At 47.4% G+C, this 18,338-nt stretch overlaps 1 protein-coding gene across 15 annotated transcripts in view; it reads left to right on the top strand.

Annotated features, from left to right (window-relative positions):
- Positions 1 to 18,338, top strand: part of TRIP12 (thyroid hormone receptor interactor 12) — a 1,206,981-nt gene that overhangs the window by 1,078,391 nt on the left and 110,252 nt on the right. For all 15 annotated transcript variants that reach the window (XM_086944059.1, XM_086944047.1, XM_086944048.1 and 12 more), the window contains 2 exons: positions 8,493 to 8,649; positions 11,741 to 11,839. In XM_086944059.1, coding sequence (XP_086800185.1) covers positions 8,493 to 8,649; positions 11,741 to 11,839 — 256 coding nt within the window. The remainder of the gene's footprint in view (positions 1 to 8,492; positions 8,650 to 11,740; positions 11,840 to 18,338) is intronic.

Genomic DNA, 18,338 nt, shown 5'->3' on the forward strand with positions numbered 1-18,338 from the left:
CCAGTTGTACTCCCTTTCGCTCTATGTAGCACTTAAGGAATGTAGTTGTGCCTTATAAATTATTCATGTTGACTGTTTCATGTGACGTGTGCACTGTCGTCAACCATGTTATAACAGATGCTTTAAATAGTCATTCAAAGTGTAAAGTAACTAACCTGGATAAGGCCACAACCAAGATACCATTGGATGAGTCATTCCTTTTTGGTCGATAGTACCACAGATCTAGACATACAGCCTTAGGTTATCATTTTGTTTGTGCATCCTGCTGTATCTAAAAGCTTCATCACATTCCTTTGTTTTCCTTAGTTTTTATGTTGCCCTTAATACATTTTTTTTGTGATTAAAATTAGTCATTGAGTTAAAAGGATTCCTGTTTGAAATTCATGTGATGAATGCCTCTAAAACATGGTCTTGCTGTGGCTGATAAAATCCTGATAAAATTGTTTATAAAATGGTCTCATTTCTGCTGTATTTGGAAAAGCTGTCAACATAGCTTATGGCATTTTTTCTGATCAATGCTGTAGTAACTAATTCCATAACTAAATAATTTTGTTCGTTGTCAAGGGGACTTGTATGTGACAAAATGGCACCCAAAAGAGTTGTTTTCATTACTAAAGAGACTCTGGCATTTCAACTTGTTAGCATTGTATTCCTCTCACCATCCTGCTGGCCTTCCCTTCTGTTCAGAGTTGAATTACATGTTTGAGGCATGTGGGCTGCTGAATTCATATCTGTGCATAGATCGCCGCCTAGTGTTGGGTCCGGATGATTGCACATTGTTGTCCTGGAAGAGTCTTCGAAGTATCACAAGAAAGGTGGCTCCTCCCCTGGACTACAGTGCGCATGGGCATCCTCTCCATCTTCAGATTGTTTTTTTCCGCCATTGGGTTTGGATGTACTATCTTGACTCCAGTTTGGAATCGATATAAAACACTTTTCGCAAGGCCAAAAGCCCTTCAGGGCGTCGGTATTGTCTCTCGTTCGGTGCCTGTACTTGATCCAGTTCTTCGAACAGGACGTCGAAGGCCGCTTGCCTTTTCGACACCATAGGCCCCAACAACAATAGACGATGGAACGGAGCCCGTTCAAGAGATGCCCCGTCTGCAACTCCAAATACCCTCACATTGATGTGCACCCAGTGTGCAATAAATGTTTATCTCCGGACCACGACGAGGCCAGCTGTATGGCCTGTTCCAAGTTCCGGTCTAAAAAGACGCTTCGACTTAGACGCGCCGCACGACAGTCGGCACAGAAAATGGCGCCTGACCCAGAGAACATCTTCGAGGCCGATGACGATGAAGGCGTCGATGAAGAGGTTCCTAACCAGCAATCGGACCCTGCGTCGGAGCAAGACTCTAACTTTGATGTGGACGAAGAAGACTACATCCATGAAGAAGACGTCGTCGAGGTAGGAGACGACGCAGAGGCCATCGGAGCAGTCGATGACGACTCAAGCGATGAGCAAAGCCCACCCTCAGTCGCGGGGACCAATACTGACACTGTACTCTCTACGGCTCAGGTCGAGGCATCGCCGGAAGGCCTTAGCCAAGATCTTAATCCACATTCCACATTCTACAGCCTCGCATCAAGGCCCGGCTAAGAATACTTCTAAGGAGCCATCGGTCGATCCACCAAAATCGAAACCGAAACTGCTGAAGACAGTTATCGGATCGACGGCCTCGGATTCATCGGCTCCGATCAAGTCTAAAAGTGTCATCGACCCTTCGGGGTCACAAGGGGGCGTCAGCCCGAAGAGCGGGGTGCCGAAGCCTGTCTCTACTGTCAAGCACGTCGCTTTGACGCCGTCGACGTAGACGTCCAAACATGGCGACACTGGCAAGGGACTCAAGGCTAAAAAGACTGTCGATCCGAAGCTTACAGCCTCCAAGTCAATGTTAAGCAAGGCCTTCGAGTCGAAGAACAAACGCGACCCGAAAGAGCATATCGCGTCTAAGCAAAGGACCATGCCTGCTGCGCACCAGGAGCTCGAGTCGACGCAAGGCCGCAAGCAAGCTGGTGATCCATCGAAGACAGTCGGATCGAAGACAACGCCACCCTCAAAAAAGGTTGATTCGTCTCCAGTGCTTCCTCCACCAATTAAATACGGACTGCCCCCAAAGGCTCGACCCAAAGCGTTCGAGCCACAAAAGAGTACCGAGACGTCCAAGAAGGTGTCAGTACTTTCCAGGTCTCAGTCCATTCAGGAGGAGGTGGTGTTCCAGGCACCCTCATATGACAATCAGTCGAAACTCTTCATCGACTCGGATTCTGGCAGACTCACCATCCACAAACGGAATATCGCTCCAGAACATCCTTTGGAGTCATACAAAATCCCTGTCAAAAGGAAAAGGGATTCTGCCACCTCACCTGTTCTCTTTGAACCTGTGGAGTCATATGCACAACACTATACCTATTCACCCACACGCACCAATGAGGATGTGGGGGAGGGTTACAATGAGGATGAATTTACTTATCCTGCTGACGCAGATCAGGAGGAACGTCAACCCTGGACTGACCCTGTTGACCCTGATGAGCCACACACCACGCCTGATACTCAGTCATATACTGTCAAGACCTCGCCTACTGAAGACACGGCGGCGCTTAATGCATTAATTGAAAGGGCAGCCAATAACCATGACGTGGAAATTCACGCTGACCCAGTGGAGGAGGACTTTCTGTTTGATACCTTCTCAACCTCAGAAAGATCAGTAAAGACATTGCCTATGCTAAAGGGTGTCCTTAAACATGCTACTGACATTTTCAAGGAGACCACAAGGGCAAGGGTTGTAAGCCCAAGGATTGAGAGGAAATACTGGCCTGCGCCTGTAGATCCTACGTACATTAAAGGCCAGCTCCCATTGGACTCCCTAGTAGTGGCTAATGCTCGCAAAAGAGCGAACTCTCAAACGAGTGGTGATGCTCCTCCTCCGGACAAAGAATCCAAAATCTTGGAAGCTTCTGGCATACGTGTAGCGGCTCAAGCGGCTAATATTTGGAGGATCCCAAATACACAGGCCGTATTAGCCAGATATGATAGGGCCCACTACGACACGTTAGAGCAGCTCCTACAACACCTGCCTGATGCTTATAAGGAGGGAGCAGAAATGCTGATACAGGAAGGAAAGTTGATTTCAAATGCATCAATCAAGTGTGCACTCGATGCAGCAGACACTGCAGCTAGGGCCATCAACACTAGTGTGATGCTGAGACGGCATGCCTGGCTCCGCTTCTCTGGTTTTAAACCAGAGATCCAAACAACTTTGCTCAATCAGCCAGTTAACCCTGACTTTCTTTTTGGTCCTGATGTAGACATGACCCTTGAAAAGATTAAAAAAGACACTGAGACAGCAAAATCCATGGGGGCTCTGCAGTCACAACAGTTTAGGGACGGTTCCTTTCGTCGCTCCAGTAACAGGGCAGCCTCTAGAGGTCAAGCATCGTAGCAGGCCCAATACAACAAGGGGAGCACGCAGTCCACCTATAACAAGAATAACAGGAGTGGATATCGTGGCAACAGCACCAAAGGCAGAGGACGTGGAAATAATAATGCCAAGTCCTCCGCCACCAATAAACAGTGACGCCTTGTCACTGCCCCCAGACCATATAACACCGGTCGGGGGAAGACTCCAGCAGTTCCTGCCAGTCTGGGAAGGCATTGCCACAGACAGGTGGGTGAGACAACTTATCCAATACGGCTATTGTCTGGAACTAACCTCCACTCCTCCCAACATACCCCCAAGGCGCCGTCCTATTTCCGCAGAGCACATGCACTGATTGCAGCAGGAAGTAATCTGCATGCTGCAAAAAGGGGCCATAGAACTCGTGCCTTTAGAACAGCAGGGTACAGGGGTGTCCTCGCTGTACTTCTTAATCCCAAAAAAGGACGGGTCTCTTCGGCCCATTCTAGACCTCAGACCCCTGAACCAGTACATCTTGTCAGAACATTTTCCCATGCTGACTTTAGAACAAGTTCTGCCATTGCTCAGTCAGGGGGACTTCCTAGCAACCCTGGACCTAAAAGATGCATATTTCCACATTCCCATTCACCCAGGTCACAGGAAATATCTCCGGTTCACCATCAACAACCAGCATTACCAGTTCAAGGTCCTGCCTTTCGGGGTCACTACTGCCCCCAGGGTGTTCACCAAGTGCTTGGCGACAGTGGCTACGCACCTTCGGAGACAACACATCCATGTCTATCCTTATCTGGACGACTGGCTTGTCCAAGCGAAGTCAGCCCAGCAGTGTGCCAGCCACATGTCCCACACAATTCACCTCCTACACAGTCTAGGATTTTCACTAAACTACCCAAAATCACACCTTCAACCCGCACTTGTGCAACAGTACCTAGGTGCGACAATAAATACTCTGACAGCAACAGCGCAGCCCACCGCTGCCAGAGTCAACAGCATGCAATTGCTGATTCAGAAGTTCAGGCCCCAGCACTCACTCCCAGCGCAGGTATTTATGCAGCTGATATGTATGATGGCCTCCTGCATCTTCATAGTCCCGCACGCGAGGCTACACATGTGTCCCTTTCAAGAGTGCTTAGCACGACAGTGGAACCAGGCCCATGGACATCTAAAAGACCTAGTGTTGGTGACCGGTCGTGCATACAACTCTCTGCATTGGTGGAACACACAAAACCTTTGCAGGGGACGACCGTTCCAAGAGCCTGTCCCACAAATAGTGCTGACAACGGACGCATCTCTCCAAGGCTGGGGAGCGCATGTCCTCCATTTCACCGTGCAGGACTATGGACGACGCAGCAGCAAAGGATGCATATCAACCTGTTGGAGCTGATGGCAATCTTCATGGCAATGAAGGCATTCAAGTTGCATTTGTGCAACAAAGTCGTGCTGATCCGGACGGACAACATGACTGCCATGTATTACATCCAGAAGCAGGGAGGCACACACTCTCCACAATTCTCATCTAGCCCGGAGCATGTGGAAGTGGGCCATTCAGAGGAACATGTTCCTCATGGCGAACATCTCCCGGGCAAGGACAACCAGATGGCAGACCTGCTCAGCAGGCACATCCATCAGATGCACGAGTGGGAGATACACCCCTCAGTGCTCCAACCATATTTCCAGCAGTGGGGTCATCCAGAGATAGACCTATTCGCCACACAGGAAAATGCAAAGTGCCAAACCTTCGCCGCCAGGTTCCCACACCCGCAGTCTCAGGGCAATGCGATATGGATGAACTGGTCAGGCAGATTTGCGTACGCTTTTCCTCCAGCTCCGCTCATCCCGCTAGTGGCACGCAAACTGCGACAACACTCCATGACGCTCATCCTGGTTGCTCCAACGTGGGCAAGGCAGGCGTGGTACACCACGCTCCTAGAACTTTCAGTGGTGCCTCACCAACGACTACGCCTCACTCCCAGTCTCCTCACTCAGAGCCATGGAGACATTCAGCACCCAGATCCGCAACACTTGAGCCTTGCGATATGGCTCCTGAGGTCATAGAGTTTGGCTACCTCAACTTACCCCCTGACTGTATGAACATCACCAAGGAGGCAAGGAGACCTACTACCAGGGCATGCTATGCGGCCAAATGGAAGCGATTTGTCATTTACTGTTCCAATAATGACATAAATCCGCTGGATGCGTCCACGCAAAACATCTGTTATTTGCTACATCTATACAGATGCAATCTGGCATACAGTTCCATCAGGATACATTTGGCTGCAATGGCAGCTTATCTTCAAAACAAACAGCATATTTCTCTTTTCAGGGGGCCAGCCATTAAAGCTTTTATGCAGGGACTCAAAAGAGTGATTCCTCCCAGACACCCTCCTCCTGTCTGGAATCTGAACGTGGTTCTCACCAGATTAATGGCACCACCCTTTGAACCTCTTCACTCTTGTGAGATACAGTTCCTAACATGGAAAGTGGCCTTTCTAGTGGCAATCACATCGCTAAGAAGAGTTAGTGAGCTCCAAGCACTAACTATTCAAGAGCCTTTCATGCAGGTTCATGCTAATAGGGTAGTGCTGCGTACCAACCCTACCTTCATGCCTAAGGTGGTGTCGCAGTTCCACATTAACCAAACCATAGAGCTACCCGTTTTCTTCCCAAATCCTGATTCAGTGGCAGAACGAGCACTGCACACTTTAGATGTTAAGAGCTCTCCTGTATTACGTTGACAGGACAAAAGATTTCAGGAAAACTAAGCAATTGTTTGTTGCCTTCTCCCCACAACACAAAGGCAACCCCATTTCCAGATCCGGTATAGCCAGATGGATTGTTAAGTGCATACAGATCTGTTATCACAAAGCTAAACGCACATTAACAGTTCCCCCCAAGAGCGCATTCCACACGCAAGTTAGGGGCATCCATGGCTTTCCTAGGTAACATTCCCCTAGAGGATATATGTAGAGCAGCCACATGGACCACCATACATACATTTAACAAACACTACTGCGTAGATGTACATTCCAAACAGCAAGTTGCTGTAGGACAGGCTGTTCTCAAAACTCTTTTTCAGACTGCTGCAGCTGGCACGGGCAACCACCGCTAAGGAGGTAACTGCTATTTAATCTATGCACAGATATGAATTCAGCAGCCCACATGCCTCGAACGGAATATACTACTTACCAGTATGCATCTGTTCTTGGCATGTAGGGCTGCTGACATTCATAACTTTGTGGAATTAACAAAATTGAAGGGCTTTATACTGCACACATCACTTCAAATAACATGAAAGGTACCCCTCTTTCCTTAAATATGCGGAAATGTACAACGATTTGCTGCAAAAAAACATGACTGTTACAAGTCAAGGAGCCTAGAATTTTCGAGTACTGACTTGCCTAGCGCTATCTTAAAGGAGCTATATGATGTTTCCCGGAACCAAAAGCTGCTCAAATAGGGGTTCTGTAGAACAGCCTTCAGAGTGACAGCAAACACATTAGCAATTCTAACTGGGTAATTTACTCCCAGAAGAAGGCTTGTGGTGAACCACTATCCACATTTATCAACTGGTGGCATAGTTTTCTAGGAGCATTTATAGCTTGTTCAAGCCAAATTCTAGCCTTAGTTGTTATTAACGTGAAGATTTTGGTAAATTGAAAACTGTATTGTCTCCCTGTAGAGAAACTCATCTAGTTTAAGCCATTGTGCTTGGCTCACTGGATCATGAATAAGCAGGGCACACCTATCCTGTTGTAGCCTTACAATCCAAATAGGACTCTTAAGATATGCAGGCCCTGATTTGGTGCCCTTACCTTGATTTAATGTAGCCAGAAAGGGAGATCACTCCTTTCAAGCTATAGCACCAGTGTTTTCAGAGCAATCTGCCTAAATTTTTTCGGAAAACTTCTGACTATCTGTGCTTCAAATAGCAGTTGAAGACCTGGCTGTTCACTGCATAGTTCTGTCTGTGTTGGGATGTTACAGTTGGAGCGGGGCAGCTGTGTGCTTTGCAAGTTGTAATTGAGTTACCGGGGAACAAGCACACATCCCTTTTTCAGCCCCTTATTAGTGCAAATCTACTCCAATACGTTAGAGGCCTGCCTTAGTGTTTGGATCCTGTTCAAACTGTCATTCAAGATTTGCATAGCCGTAAGCAGATATTCTGAAACTGACTTTGTCAGCTTGTGCTGTGGGACCCTTTTGTCCAAACCGGTGAATGCAGCACCAAAAAAAGAAAAAGGTGTGCATCAGATTGAGAAAAGCCCTATGGATTAATAAGGAGACAGTTAATGTTATCTGAAGTACTGCATTTACTCCTGAAGCAAGTTTGTTAAAATGGTAGCAATGAGTAGACTGAGACCCAAGCACTAGTTCATTAAGCAGCCCTTCCCTATTGGCTCCTCTTTAAAGATTATTAAAGAGTACAGTTACGTTGTGATGCAAAGCAATGTCTACTTTCTCAGCTTTGCTGGCATTACTGCCTTTGGAATATCTGGGTCTTAAACTGTTAAATCTGAAAGAAACAGGATAGTATTAGATTCCTTACCTTAGAATATCCCCAGGCGTCAGTCTGGATCCGGAAACTTTTGCGTAGCAGTACCCCTGCGCGTCGGTAGGCGTCGTCTGCAGGCGTCCCCTGCGGCTCCGCGTCCTTTGTCCGCGTTGTGCGCCGTGATTACGTCGCTGGAGTATATAGACGCCGCCTCCGCGCGCTGACGTCAGTTCTTTGTACACAGCTTTTCCGCGCTAGAACACGCAGAGCCATGTGAGAACCAACACTGGTGCCATTTGAAACTAGGGCCCTGAAAGGGATGTCCTTAACCCTAGGTATCAGTTCGCAGAACATGGGGATATTCCAAGGTAAGGAATCTAATACTAACTACTGTTTCTTACAGATATATCGTTACCGAAGGTCCAAGGTTTTGAAAGCTTTACAAAAGTGTTATGTAGTAAAACTGGTTCTGCTGAAAACTAATTGATCTAATATTGGGGCCATATTTTTATTCTGTTCTTTGTAAGAAAATGTGAAGATTGTATCAAATAATTTTGACTGAGCCATATGATTCTTTGCAGCCCATTTTTCTTTCCCTTCGATACACGGCAAATGCTTTTTTACGTAACTGCATTTGATCGAGATCGTGCCATGCAGAGACTACTCGACACAAACCCAGAAATCAACCAGTCAGACTCTCAGGACAGCAGAGTAGCACCCAGACTGGACAGAAAAAAAGTAAGTGAAATTCTCCAAGATGACTGTGGCAAGAGTTAATTGTGTGCCCCATATTTTGTCTACTTTTAAATCTGTATTGCTGCTGTCTTACTCTTGGTATGTTACCATCATGGTTGTTATTTGGTTCATTGCCACTGAAATAATGTGTCCTCAACAATAATACTTCAAAGCCTCTATGTTCAGGCTCTTTCTTTGTAGTACCTTTAAAATCTAATGTTGAATAGGGTATAATGCATCATATGTGTGTATGTATAGTCCTCATCTGCTCAGCATGTTTTACCAGCTTATGACTTATTTTACTCCCTAGAGATGTCCCTCCAGTGTGATTACCCAGTTTCCTGTTTTCTAAAAGATGAGGTGGGGGCGGGGGGCAAATCATGCATTCAGTTAATGCCATTGGCATCATTTGCCATTTCACCTTTACGTTCACTCACACACATGCACACTCCACTCTCACCCAACATACTTTTAAAAGCATTTGTTACTTACCTCTGCTGCCAGGGAACGTCATATTCCAGCTGATTGTACACTGTTTTTAGTACCTGAATAGTAAACCCACCTCACTATTAGGGTCATTAAAAAAATGACAACAAGAAAATTGGAGCCCCAACCAATGTCCATTAGAACATGCTGACCGTGTTCCTGGCACTGAGTTTGCCAACTTGGAGGCCAACGCCAAATGGGGGGGGTCACAGCAATGACCCCCTAAATAACACGGGGGAGGGTAGAGAGGTGCAGGACTTTGATGTTCGGCTGCGTCCCTGACTTGACTCCTAGTATTGATATCAATGTTTAAAGAGTGTGAAACTGCACTTGAAGTACCTGTGGTGGCAGTGCAGCATGCACTTGGAGATTAACCTTGAACTAAGGCCTATTTTAATAGAACACATGCACATAACCACTTGGCCCACTTCTCAGGACATGTGCAGCAGAATTCTTCTACATGTCCTAAACTCTGCCTATTAACCTGCATACCTGTTTTAAGACCAAAAAAGAGGACAGCACTGGGTTTATCATTAAGGAGATGTATTGTAAAAGACATGCTCACATTATAGTGGAGGCGTAAAATAATTGTAACCATGAAGTCTAGCATGAGTATAAACCTTTAGCAATCAAAATGAAAGTACAGTTTTCTTAGACATAACAGTTGTTAAGCTTCAATGGTCTATATGACAGTTGACCAGAAGTGGTGGCTTGGTGATCTGGCCTGACTTCTAGACTAACATTTCTGATGAACTAATCAGAGCAATTCTGGGGCTGCTAGAAGTTTCTTAATTGGCAAGAAAGTTTGAAATAAGTTTTCTGGTAAAAATTAAATGATCTTTTGAGCAGTCAAAAGTGTGGGGATGGTTAAGAGATTAAGGGTAAAATAATTTAGCAGTATTATGGAGGGAGGATATAACTTTAACCTAACTCTGTTGTCTACTCATGTTCCATAAAATGAGATTTTATTCTTGAACGTCACTTTAATTTAAAGACCGATAAGGGTAAACAAAACCAGCAAGCCAATGCTCTTAGAAGATTCTCAGTCAGCCTCTCTTGTGTGTTTAAATGGCCAGTGGCCATCCAACAGGGTTAAGGGCAAGATTCAAATGTTGATGTTCGCTCAAAGGGCTGGAAATGCAATTCCACTTTTTTCATATGTTTTTCAAAGCCTCCAGGCTAAGGCACCACCAAGCTAAATGCAACATTATATCCACTGGCAATTCTGCAGTTTCTTTAAGCCAACAACCAGAATTCATAATTCTAAGACAAAGGTTTTGAAGAATTTTGTCTGAAACAAATTCTGAAATGTACATATTTTGTCAACTTGACTTCCTTTATATTGTGCTATATTTCCTTGTTTGCCATCACGTATTAACCATTTCCTTAAACTGTGTAATCGATTTCTATTAGGTTTGCTTGATTGGTATGTTTTCTAAAAACGTCGTTAACCATTTAATCCGTTTGTCTGCCAAACCAGAGGTGATGAAATAATCCATCGGTCATTTTAGTTTATAAAGCATTTAACTCCGAAAATATATTTCTGGAATAGCCAGATTTTTTGGTATGTGAAGAGGAGTCTCTGACCACTGGCTTCTGTCATCACGGAGCCCAATATCAGTTGATATAGATGGTTTTCAAGTAAAAAGGTAAAAGTAAAGCATTAGTAGCCAAATGCTTTGTGAGGATAGTTCACACTCCTGGTTCATGTTCTGTTGGCTGCATTCTTACTACAGAAGGCAAGTATTTTTTCATAGTTTTGTTTTTATGGTTCTGCCTCTGAAGGCCTTGACCTAGAAGTTTGGAACATCTTATTCCTTTTAGGGTTATGGCATGATGATTCCCATATTTGTAATATGGAAATTATTTGTGCGGTTGTGTGTAAGCCCAACCATTTATACCCTATATTTATCATCTGATATGTAATCTCCTGCGCATAAGTACCTGCCATGATTCCTTTGTCATTTGTATTTGGCAAAGGGTGTTTGTGGCAGCTCAACCAATCAGGAGATGTAGTTCATAATCAACATTTGAGGGTCACATGAATACCTTACCTTCTGCACACCTGGAAGACCCAAATGACTGCCAGACTTTGACTGTATGCCAAACAGATCCCCACCTTTGTGGAACTGGGTCCTCTCTTTCTTTTTCCTCAGTGTAGGTTGCTCTTCCAACTGGCCTGCAAATCCCGGACTAGCCTGGTGAATTGAAGATTGAGGCCCAAGGTGTCTCATTTCAAGCTCCAAGGGCTGTGGGTGAGTTTGGTGGTGCCGGAGTATGCCCTGAGCAATGTGATGGCACTGCAAGCTTAGCAATGGGGCAGACTGTCTGGACACCCCTAAACATTCCTGCACCATACTTAAAAATCTACCGCACAAAAATCAGACTTCTAATGGGGCGTATTTTAGACTTTGAAGTGTCCATCTCTTTTGAAATGAAGATCTAGATTGATTATTTTTGAAGTACTTGCCAAACACAGTATAGCAGGTTGCAAAAAATAAAAGGAAATGTGATGTTCCTTTTCTAAATGTTCATCCAGTATAAGAATGCAAACTTGTTGTTTTTTTGTGGTTTTCTAATTTTTATTTATTTAAATATTATTAAATAGCGCACTGTGAATCGAGAGGAGCTGTTGAAGCAGGCAGAATCTGTAATGCAGGATCTTGGAAGTTCACGGGCCATGCTGGAAATCCAATATGAAAATGAAGTACGTTTTCTGCATTGTGAATAATTTTTTTCTTGTTGCTTGTATTTTACAAAAACCTTAACTTAAGTTTCATAATTTGCCCTAGTCCAACCTCTGAGAGGTATAGTTAGGTATTTAATACTGAACCAAATAGTGGCAACCCCTATCACCTATAGTTGGAGATCTGTCTAAAGTATCAGCATCTCACAGAGGAGAATGTAGTCAGTTTCTTAGCAGAATCATGATAAGAGGCTTCTGTAGGAAAGTGCCCCTTTTTGACATGGTCACCACCAGCTTTTGCCTGGTATCTGATGCAATTTTAACTAAAGTGCATTGGGTTACTGCTATTCAGGTCCCCAGTGTCAGATCTCTTTCCCTAAACTGTACCATTGGCCCCCCAAGTTGGCAATACCTTTAGCATCCCCTGTAATTCCCAAGTAAATGGTACATCTAGTACCTAAGCCAAGGAGGCTAAAGGAGGTCCTAAGGGCTGTAGAATGTATTGTGCCACCCTAAGGGCCCATTAGCACCACCATGCAAACTGCCATTGCAGGTAGCATGCCATGGTGCAGAGAACAGTATAGACCTGGCAGGACACTGCATGCAGTTTGGCTAAGTCACCCCTACAGCAGGCCTTACAGTCCTTTGGCAGGGTTCACTGCACTACAAGTGTGGACATATCTGCATGAGCAGATATGCCCCTGTGATGTCTAAGTTGATTCTTGGATATTACAGGTGAACAGGGAAGCCATGTTGAGAACATGTGCTGGACTCTGGTATTTGAGTTCCTCAGCTACATAATGGCTTTCCTGAAACTAGAGCTGTTTGGTATCCAACGTGTCGTATTAAGAACCCCACACTGATTCTGGGGATGGAGTTATTAAAACATGCACTCAGAGGGCACCTTGGAGATGCCCCCTGAAAACCTACCAACTAGTGTGCTGAGTGACTGGTGTAGACCAGCCTGCCACAACAGACTGGTTTCTGACCCCCTGCAGGTGAGCTCTCCGAGGACAGAAACTAAGCCTCCTCCGGCCTGAGGTGTTGTCACCTCCTCCAAGCAGGATGACTAAGTCATCAGCATGTCATGGCTTGAATCTTGAAAGGCCTCTGCTGAGTTTTATATAAACCCCAAAGCTACCACAGACAGGGAAAATGCCACCCCTACCCTGAGGCCCATTTGGCACCAGGTCAGGTGGGAAAATTAGCTAGTTAATAGGTGTGTTCCCCTCTCAGACTAGTACTACCTCTAAGGCTGGCTACCTGATGTGAAAACAAATTTTAAATTCCAACATCTTAGTTTTGATGAAATCAGGCTCTCTGGGTCAGGTTTATGTTCTTCCCGCGGTAAGTGGTCATATAGCGTGTGTAGACACCCTAGAGGTAAGTAGCCCATTGGCTACTCCCTGTCACTCCTCATAACGCCCCTAAATTAAGTATTTGTGTCTCACCCCGGACACCATGAACTCCAAATCAACAGATCAAGAAGAGGACAAAGAGCTGCAAGAAGCGAGAACTGAAGACTTGCTGTGGACTTCTGGCGACAACTCCTGCCTGCACCAGTCTCGACAATTGTGACTAGCCACTCATCCTTAAGCTGAACAGCTTCCAAGAACCCCAGAAGACTGCCAGTCATTCAAAATTGCCAGCAATCTCCCTTGGAGTAGAGGAGCTACTCACATATAGTCCGAATGCATTGAACGCAAAGTCTGATTTAGCGAGTTGCTGCTCCCCGGTCAGCCCAATGCATCAGCCTCCCAGAGGATTATGCGCTCTGGAAGGTCAGATATGTCCCCCCCCCCTCCCAAGTGAGAGGATACCAGGACTGACCAAAGCCAAACAGGACCAATACCCGCAGTACCAGATCCCTTGCAACAAACTGAGCCCGTGAGTCCAGTCCAGGCTCCCACTACACCAAAAAGGAGTAGCTGCTGAGGGATGTCTGCACTGCAGAGGGGCCGATCTGTCCTGATTTTGCACCCGTTCGAGGCATGTGGGCTGCTAAATTCATATCTTAGCATTAGATCGCCGCCTAGTGTTGGGTCCGGATGATCGCACATTGTTGTCCTGGAAGAGTCTTCGAAGTATCCTGAGATAGGTGGCTCCTCCCCTGGACTACAGTGCGCATGGGCATCGGCTCCATCCCCAGATTGTTTTTTTCCGCCATTGGGTTCGGATGCGGTCTCGACGTCTCTCTGTCGAAACCGAGAAAACATAACTTTAAACGGCCAAAAGGCCTTGTATTCTTTACGTCGGTATTGTTTGCGTGCGGTCTCGAGTTCTTCCGTCTCTCGGAGCCGGAATCAGCGGAGTATTTGCACTCTTCGGACATCGAGGCCTTCTCATCGCGACTCGACAGCGACTTTCCAGCATGGAGCGGAGTCCGTTTAAGCTCTGTCCGCTCTGTGGGTCCAAATACCCACATATAGACGTGCACCCGGTCTGTAACAAATGCCTTTCACCAGACCATAACGAAGACAACTGCAGGGCCTGTGCGAGTTTCAGGTCCAAGAAGACGCTCAAGATTCGGCGCGCGGTGCGCCTTGAGGCCAAACAAGCGGCCCCGGATCCAGAAAACATCTTCGACGACCAAGAAGAGGAGGACCAGAGCCATCATCTTCAAATCTCCCCGCCCGAGACGGAGGTCGAGGCAGATCCGGAAGACGACGACGGAGTCGTGGGTCAAGGCCTTGAATACGTAGACGAGGTAGGGGACGTCGATGAGGTTTATGGGGCCGCGGAAGATAGCTCAGGGGACGAGCTATGCCCCGAAGTTTACGGACATAAAGAGCGGGTCACGGGATCGCCTGTCGGCCTTACCCAAGACCCCGTAGCGCAAGCCACGGCCCCGCCTTCAGGCCCGGCCATGGACATACTTGCTGCGCAGACGGTATCGAAACCGAAACTGAAACCTACGGTATCGACTACACCTAAAATGGCCGACCCAAAATCGAAACCGAAACTTAAGGACTCGAGCGTCCCTAAGATGGCGGCCGTACCACCAAAAACGACTAAAGCCCCTGCTTCATCGACTCAGTCGACCTCCGGTCCACAGAAGTCGAAGAAATCTGTCGATTCCACAGTGTCGAAATCGGCGCCAGAGGAGGGATCCTCTAAGAAGGGTGGTACGCACAGGTCAACCGCTGCGACGCCGGCAAAGCCCGCCAAAGCCAGCGGCACGGCTCCAGTTCCGACTGGGACTTCGTTTGTCGGACGCGTGGTAGAGACAGAGCCGTCAAAGTCACACGGATCGAAGGCTGGCACATCTGCGCATCGGTCCAAGGACTCTGGGTCGGCGGATGCGGCATCATCGTCCAAAACTCAGAAGGGACAACAGGACGTCGGATCCGAAGGCAAGGTCAAGACCTCCTCGTCGGTGCCTAAGGCCACTGTAAGTGACGCGTCCCCCATCGCTTCTTCACTACAAACAATTAGTGAGAAGGCCTCTGCTTCGTCGGCGCCGACGCCATCGCCACAGAAGGCGATAGACATTCCGGTCAAGCCTGCGAGTAAACTCCTCTTCCTTCTCCCGCCAAAAGAGGCGCCGAAGGCCTTTTCAACAAAATCGACGCCAAAGAAGTCGGATTCTTCAACGGCAGGGGCACTTTCAGGTCGAGTACTCGACTCAGAAGAGGATTCTGAGTGTTTTATCGACGCAGAAACGGGCAAATTGACCCTTTGCAAGAGGAGGATCACTTCACAGCCGGTGGACTCCTATGTCATCCCCCTGAAGAAGAAAAAGTTTCCCCAGGACGCCTCAGGCCTCATGAAACCTATCCAGCCCCCTCCAAGAAGGAGCCCAACTCCTTCTCCAGACCACTCTGAAAGTGAGGGATATGATGAAGATGACCAATACACTTTCCCAGTCAATGAACCAGATGCACAGCCAGATTCATATGATGACATTGGTGACCAAGGCACCCAAAATGTGGGACAGGACCCACAGCTTTTCAGTACACGTGCATCCCCCACAGAGGATTCTGCGGGTTTCCATGCACTCATTGAGAGGGCAGCTGCTAATCATGATGTGGACATGCATGCTGACCCAGTTGAAGAAGACTTTCTATTTGACACTTTTTCAGTTTCTGAAAGAACTGTAAAGACACTGCCTATGCTCAAAGGGGTCCTCAAACATGCTGCGGACATCTTTAAAGAGCCTACCAGGGCGAGGGTGGTCAATCCACGTATTGAAAAGAAGTACAGACCAGCACCTGCAGACCCTGCATACATTCGGGGACAGTTGCCGCTTGACTCCCTGGTGGTCGCAAATGCCCGAAAAAGGGCCAACTCCCAAACAACGGGTGAAGCTCCTCCCCCGGATAAGGAGTCCAAAGTGCTAGAGGCAGGAGGCAAAAGAGTAGCTGCGCAGGCTGCCAATTTCTGGCGTATTGCAAATACACAGGCACTATTGGCACGTTATGATAGGTCGCATTACGACACCCTAGAGCAAATTGTGCAACACCTGCCTCCGCAGTTTCAAGAGGGCACCAAAATGATTATACAAGAAGGGCAACTGATCTCCAACGCGGCCATAAAGTGTGCACTTGATGCCGCGGACACAGCCGCTAGGGCCATTAACACTAGCGTTATGCTGAGACGACAGGCGTGGCTCCGCATATCGGGGTTTAAACCTGACATTCAAACAACCATACTTAATCAACCAGTCAATCCTGATAGACTGTTTGGTCCAGATGTTGACACCACCCTAGAAAAAATGAAAAAAGACACCGAAACTGCTAAGTCTATGGGGGCCCTACAATCACAACAGTTTCGTGGCAATAATTTTCGTCGCTCAGGTGCACGTGGAGTCACCAGAGGACAGATGGGTCAGCAGTCACAATTCTCTAGAGGTGGAGCACAATCCTCGTACCCCAAACAAATCAAGGGGGGCTACAGAGGAAACAGCACCAGAGGACGCGGCAGAGGGAACAACAACTCACGCTCCTCTACCCCAAGCAAACAGTGACTCTCTGTCACTGCCCCCCGACCACTTAACACCTGTCGGGGGGAGACTACAGCAGTTCCTGCCCGTCTGGATAAACATCACCACAGACAGGTGGGTGCGACAACTTGTCCAGTACGGTTATTGTCTAGAGTTAAAATCCACTCCACCCAACATTCCACCAAGGCAAAGGCCTATGTCCGCAGAGCACTTGCACTTATTGCAGCAGGAAGTGGTGGTGATGCTGCAAAAAGGCGCAATCGAGCTCGTGCCAGTGGGGGAGGAAGGCACGGGGTTATATTCCCTGTACTTCCTTATTCCAAAGAAGGACGGATCTCTCAGACCAATTCTGGATCTCCGTCCCCTCAACCTGTATATACTGTCAGAACATTTCCATCTGCTTACACTGCAACAGATTCTTCCCTTGTTAAACCAAGGGGACTTCTTGGCAACCTTAGACCTCAAGGATGCTTATTTCCACATTCCACTACACCCGTCCCACAGAAAATACCTCGGGTTCACTATCCAAGGCAGGCATTATCAGTTCAAGGTCCTACCCTTCGGAGTCACCACAGCCCCAAGGGTGTTTACCAAGTGCCTGGCGACAGTAGCAGCGCACCTCAGGAGGCAGAACATCCATGTCTACCCCTACCTGGACGACTGGCTCGTTCAAGCCAAGTCGGAACAACAGTGCGCCGCGGACATGTCGACTACCATTCACCTCCTTCACGACCTGGGTTTCTCGTTGAATTACCCAAAGTCGCATATTCAGCCGGCACATGTCCGGCAGTTTCTAGGTGCGACAATCAATACCCTGACGGCCAAAGCTCAACCAAACCAAGTCAGGATAGACAGCATGCAGTCTCTAATCCAAAAGTTCAGACCAAAACACTCACTTCCAGCGAGAGTGTTCATGCAGTTGATAGGCATGATGGCCTCCTGCATCTTCATAGTCCCTCACGCACGGTTGCATATGCGCCCGCTCCGGGAGTGCTTAGCAAATCAGTGGACACAGGCTCAGGGACAATTAACAGACCTAGTGTTGGTTACCAGTCGGGCATACGACTCTCTGCATTGGTGGACTCCACACAACCTTTGCAAGGGCCGACTGTTCCAGGAGCCACTGCCACAGATTATCCTGACGACGGACGCATCTCTCCAGGGATGGGGAGCTCATCTGCTCACTTACACAGTGCAGGGACTATGGACGACGCAGCAACAGAAGATGCACATCAACTATCTAGAACTGATGGCGATCTTCATGGCGCTCAGGTCCTTCATTGTACATCTGTGCAACAAAGTAGTGTTAGTCCGGACGGACAACATGACCGCGATGTACTACATCCAAAAGCAGGGGGGCACCCACTCACCGCAGCTGTCTCATCTGGCTCAGAGCATGTGGAAGTGGGCCATTCAGAGGAATGTCTTCCTCATGGCAGAACACCTCCCAGGGAAGGACAATCAGATGGCGGATCTGCTCAGCAGATACAGCCATCAAATGCACGAGTGGGAGATACATCCATCAGTACTCCAGCCGTACTTCCAAAGGTGGGGTCATCCAGAGATAGACCTATTCGC

This window comes from Lissotriton vulgaris, chromosome 11 (assembly GCF_964263255.1).
Source record: "Lissotriton vulgaris chromosome 11, aLisVul1.2, whole genome shotgun sequence".
Classification (NCBI taxonomy): Eukaryota; Metazoa; Chordata; class Amphibia; order Caudata; family Salamandridae; genus Lissotriton; species Lissotriton vulgaris.